This window comes from Lactuca virosa, chromosome 5 (assembly GCF_052849685.1).
Source record: "Lactuca virosa cultivar CGN04683 chromosome 5, Lactuca_virosa_CGN04683_v6, whole genome shotgun sequence".
Taxonomy (NCBI): Eukaryota; Viridiplantae; Streptophyta; class Magnoliopsida; order Asterales; family Asteraceae; genus Lactuca; species Lactuca virosa.
In genome coordinates, this window is record NC_136430.1 from 365,618,503 (window position 1) to 365,623,849 (window position 5,347).

Below are 5,347 nucleotides of genomic sequence, written 5' to 3' on the forward strand. Positions count from 1 at the left end.
TATTTAGAATGAGTTGTCATATGGCAAATATGGAATGTTTCCATAAATGGGAGTTGGATATTAAGAATCTATGTCGAGATTAGGAACTTTTATGCAAGAAGGATGTTCAAAGGAATGTACTTTGAATGTGAGACTTCACGTCTATGGAATTGTCTTGAAACAATCTCCGATAGAGAACTTTGTAATTTCATTGGCTGAGTCTTGGTGACTTTTGTGCAGTGACATTACAAAAGGATCGTTGCATAAAATGTTAGAATCTAACATATTCTAATAGTGGCAAGAATTTTATATTCTTACACTAACAATGAGTTTTGGGGATTGTGAAATGAGTTTCATTGGAAATGTTTTCCAATTGACCTATTTCACAAAGAAAGGATGATAGGTAAACATAGTGTGCATGCTTGGTGCATGGGACAACTGTTGTTATAATTCAAGTGTCAAGTTGATTATCTGAAACAGTATACAATGAATAATGAGTAATCAATATGGTGACTAAATAAAAGGTGTTTTATTTATACTCAAAAGTTTTGGGGTCATATAGGATTAAGTATTATTATTGTGTTTCACTTTGCATGTTTTGACTTCCAGAATAACTAGGTTATTCAAACATCCACAGTCGCTCATACATTGGGAGTAGGTATGAATCAAGACTGTCATGAGTCCGTCTGTAGATTGTCTAAAGTGTTTAGACATAGCAAAAGTTTGTTGCAGAGTTCATGAGTGCTTTAATAAGATTAGAGTATTGGATTAAACCCACGCTCACTTGAATCACTTCATGGATTTTATCACGAGTGATTGTGAGACGATAATATCTTATATTCTTGAAACAAAGAGATATGAGTTACAATTTGCAAATTGGTTGCACATTATTAATACGTAAACGCACCAGTAACTTGGTGTTATAAAACGTATTGTTGTGTGTGATTTGATGAGTAAATAGAGCAAGCATATGAGTCGATGTTTATCCGTTCCTTTTACCCAAAGTTGGATAAAAGCGATATCTGTGGGCCCCTCGATGATTTAGTGATGACACCATAAAGTGCTTGGCCAAGCCGGGACTGATTTGATTTGTTCAATTAGTCAGTCGTCATAAATCGGAAATCGGGAAACAGAACATAGACAGAGAGAATGATTAAAATCCATGTCTCGTGTCTATACGATATCTAGAATGGAGGAATATATGATCCCTTATCTAAGGACACGTCACTGACTAGGTCAGAGTTCGACAACGGATTTTGGTAGCTAAAATTTGCTAGTCGATTTTTGAAGTTATACTTGCAATTATAATTATTAGACTTATCCAAGTGGGAGACTGTTGGATTAGGTGTCTAAGCCCATAACTATAATTGTTATGTACTTGAATTGATAGTAGCAATGTCCTTTTGGGTTGCCTTCAAACCTGGCAATTGAATAGGGTAATTGTTGGAGAGAGAATAATGATTTATTAATTTATTGCTTGGTTAATAAATTAATAATCAATATAAATGATTTATTAATGTATTATGGATATAATATATTAATTAGAAATCATATTGTTTAATTAATATTTAATCATAAATTAATTTGGAATTAATTTTGGGATTAAAGGAATTAATTGAAACTGTAGGGACTAAAGGTGACAATGTTCAAAAGTTGTGTATTGAGCATTCTAGAACCTCCCTTAGAGGTGGGGAACGAAATCTAGAGTGTTCAAGGGTTTCCTTGGGCTCTAAGGGTGCCTTGGAAGCCTTAGGGAGGAAGTTAATGGATTAGGGTTATCTAAGATACACCTGCCTTATCCTAAACCTTCCTTATCACCTATATAAACCCCTATAGGGTTGGATTTCGTCTGAGGCACTCCAAGAAAGGCTAAGGGCCGAAATTCTACTCTACTTCTCTCTCTCCATAGTAATCCTTGGTTGCTAGGTTTGTTTGTGAGTCATTAGAGGCGCGACACTTGTGGCGCTTGCTACCAAAGTTCAAGATCTTCAAGGATTTGATTGTTATTACAATATAACAATCAAGGTATGTATCCTAACCCTAATTATATGTTAATTTCGAAAATTACATGTGCCTCCTAGGGTTTCTAGTTTTTGTGTTCAATGCTTGTATGTCTAATAGTGAAAACATAGATCCTCACCTTAGGGTTGCATGCACACATAAGATTGTTTGTTATATACAAAACCCATCACTCTCATGAGATCATCACTTTTGTGCTCTATGGCCACTACCTGTAATACCAAAAACTGAGTGGGTCAAGCTTGGGAGCCCGGTGAGCACATAGGGTTTTCAACCCACAATAATTAAGTTTATTAATTTTATCAAATCAATCAACACGATTACCCATTCCCGTTATACTCACTTTATGTCCCTAAAGCATCTAAATTAAGGGGCCTAGCCTAAGGATTTTCATCGGGATGGACAACACTGCTTAGGGGATTCCTTAGCAATATATGTCAAAAAGGCAACCATGAGGGGGATAGAGTACACCTGGTGAACACGTAGTTCAAAAACACCTACATGTTGCGAGCCTGACAACGTTCCACTAGACTGTCTAGAATAGTCTGTGGTCGTAATCTACTCCACTAGATGAGTGAATCAGCTTAAACATCGAGGTCTCTTTTCAATTATTTCATCATCTATATCATCTACCCATCTTTACCCATCATAATTATAGGTATAAAATACATATACAGTTTAAATAAAACATGTATATTTTGTTCATCTAGTATAGATATCAAGAACACAGATCATATGCACACATAGCACGTAATTTATATTAAATACTTCACATCTATGGGTAAGATGAAAGTAACACTACAAGAAAAAGACCCTTTTACGATGCGCAAACCACGACACTCATTGATTTATGTTACGCAAAAGAGAGTGACATTAAAAAAGTGTCATCTCTTCAAAAAATTTAAGGATTTAGGTCACGCAATATTGTGTGCCTTTAAATTAGTGTCTAATGTAAAAAAAAACGGAGCGCACTTTATCTAAAATGTGCATCCTCTATAAGCGTCGCTTTATAATTTTAAAGAAACGCGTGTTTAGTAGATATGGGGGGAAACGAAATCCCCAAAATTTTGAAAACCCGCTTTTCTACCTTCTTTCTTCTTTCATCTCCGCAATCGATTGTCCCCTCTCCCTCCTTCTCCCTCTTCTCCGATCCGCTTCACCATCTTCAGTAAGTCAACCATGGAGGCTTAGATATACATCGATTTGGGTCCAAACCCTCCCAAAACCCTCTCCTCGACTCAAAGCGAAGAGATGAAAAACCGCCACCACCCGCGTCTGCAACAACCGACAACAACTACTCCGTCTACAGGCAAGTAGGTATGTATGCTTTTGGTCTCTCATTGGTTTCAACTTCTTCATCAGTCTTCTCCCTTATAAACCCTAGTGTAACAGTGTCGATGAATGATAAGAAATTCATCGAGTCTGCATTACTATCTGACCTTAGAGTTGATGGTAGGCGTCCTTTCGATTATAGAAAACTATCTATCATCTTCGGAAGGTAAGAACTCCCAAACTCATCACTTGATTTCGTATTCCGTTGGCTAAAAATAAACAGTTTGTTGATGAACGATGAGTTTTTCATATTGTAGAGAAGATGGTTCATCAGAGATCCAGCTTGGACAAACTCGAGTTATGGGATTTGTCACAGGACAACTAGTACAACCTTATCGAGACAAGCCTAATGAAGGGACACTTGAAATCTACATTGAATTCTCACCCATGGCGGATCCTTCATTCGATTCAGGTCGTCCTGGAGAATCTGCTATTGAGTTGGGGCGTATTGTAGATTGTGGTTTAAGGTATGATAGTTTATTTACTTGCTTAAGCTTCTATTTTTCAAACTTCTGGTCTTCTGGACTTCATCTTAATTTTTTTTTCAAAGTTGTGATTTAAATGATTACATCCATATATGGTCAGCATAAAGACATGGAACACCCATATATAGCAGATTAAATCTTGTCCCTATTAAGCTATTATGTAAACAAGAAACAACACTTCAAAACAGTTATACTATATAGATTCATGAAAAAAGAGATATAGCGAAACCAAACCTACTTGATGAGATTAACTTTGCAGGGAAAGCAGGGCAGTAGACACTGAATCACTTTGTGTCATTTTAGGGAAATTGGTATGGTCTATTTAAGTTTATTTAATTTTATTTTTTTATTGTTTTTATTTAATATGTTAAGAGTTAATATATTATTAAACAAATCTTTTTCGAAGGGTAATAGCAGCAAACTTGAAGAACTACCCGAGCAAGTTTTCTAAAGCAAAGGGAAGGAGAGTTGGTTCAAGAAAAGGATGAGGTTAAGAAGCTTGCAAGTTTTCTAAAGCAGGTTAGTAATAGTATTTCATTATTTTAGTTTATCACCTTAAAGAAATTATTTTTTCTCTTGTATTTTTGCTGTTTAGTTTTGGTAAAGATTTATAATTACATGTAGGCTTCAGAAGATGCAAAAAAGCTTGTTGATGAAGAGAGAGCTTTCGCAAGAACTGAAATTGAGAAAGCTAGAGTTGCAGTTCAGAGAGTGGAAGAAGCTCTTCAGGAGCAAGAAAAAATGTCCCGAGCTACAGGGACATAGGTTTGTTTGTTTAGAGTTATAGTGCTAATTTATGTACCTTTTATCGCAAACAATTACTATTTCTTTCAGACACGCATGGGTGACTATCTCAAAGATGTGGCATTCTGTCATATCCAAAAGATTACAGATACAACAGCTGAATCAGGACTTGAAGTTGCACTCTATCCTCAAGAAACAAGTTAGAATGTCAATTCACTTCATTGTCACTTTCATTTTGTTATTGATTTTCCCCTATTTTTAATATAAAATATTGTTCTTAATTCTGATTGTATGTTTTTGACAAATGGATATTCCATATTTGGATGAATGGGATCAAAATGAAAAGGATCACTCCATCTCCTTAGGTGGGGTTGTTAAGGTTATGGCGTCTAGCTCTCTCTGTCTTCTAGTTTTATGTGGTGCAAAGGTATGATCTTTAAATCTTAATGATCTTTAAAAGTAAAACTGTAAAAAAATATTTGTTACACTCATTGATTTTACAACCAGATGTTGATGTGATGCAGAGAATATCAGGTCTGGAGCAGCTGTTGATGTGATTCAGAGAATATCAGTCTCCATATGCTCTTTAGTAACTAAGGTGAAGTGGAACAGCTAACTCTACATGAAACATTTTATTAAAACGGTTTTTATAACTTTGGTGTGATATTATATTCGGGAAAATTGATTGAGAAACGTGAGGAAAACGGTGGAGAATTGCCATCTTCAGACAACTCAATTAAGGAAGATCTATCAAGCTTGGTAACAAGTTTTTTCTTTTTCTTTTTTTA

General features: G+C 35.5%; 1 protein-coding gene across 1 annotated transcript; it reads left to right on the forward strand.

Moving 5' to 3' along the window:
- Window positions 1-3,395: 3,395 nt before the first annotated feature.
- LOC145113566 (exosome complex component RRP45B-like) lies at window positions 3,396-4,303 on the forward strand. Its single transcript, XM_079049636.1, has 4 exons — window positions 3,396-3,496; window positions 3,588-3,797; window positions 4,075-4,131; window positions 4,222-4,303. The coding sequence occupies exons 1-4, from the start codon at window positions 3,396-3,398 to the stop codon at window positions 4,301-4,303; spliced, it is 450 nt and encodes a 149-aa protein (XP_078905762.1).
- The last annotated feature ends 1,044 nt before the right edge of the window (window positions 4,304-5,347 follow it).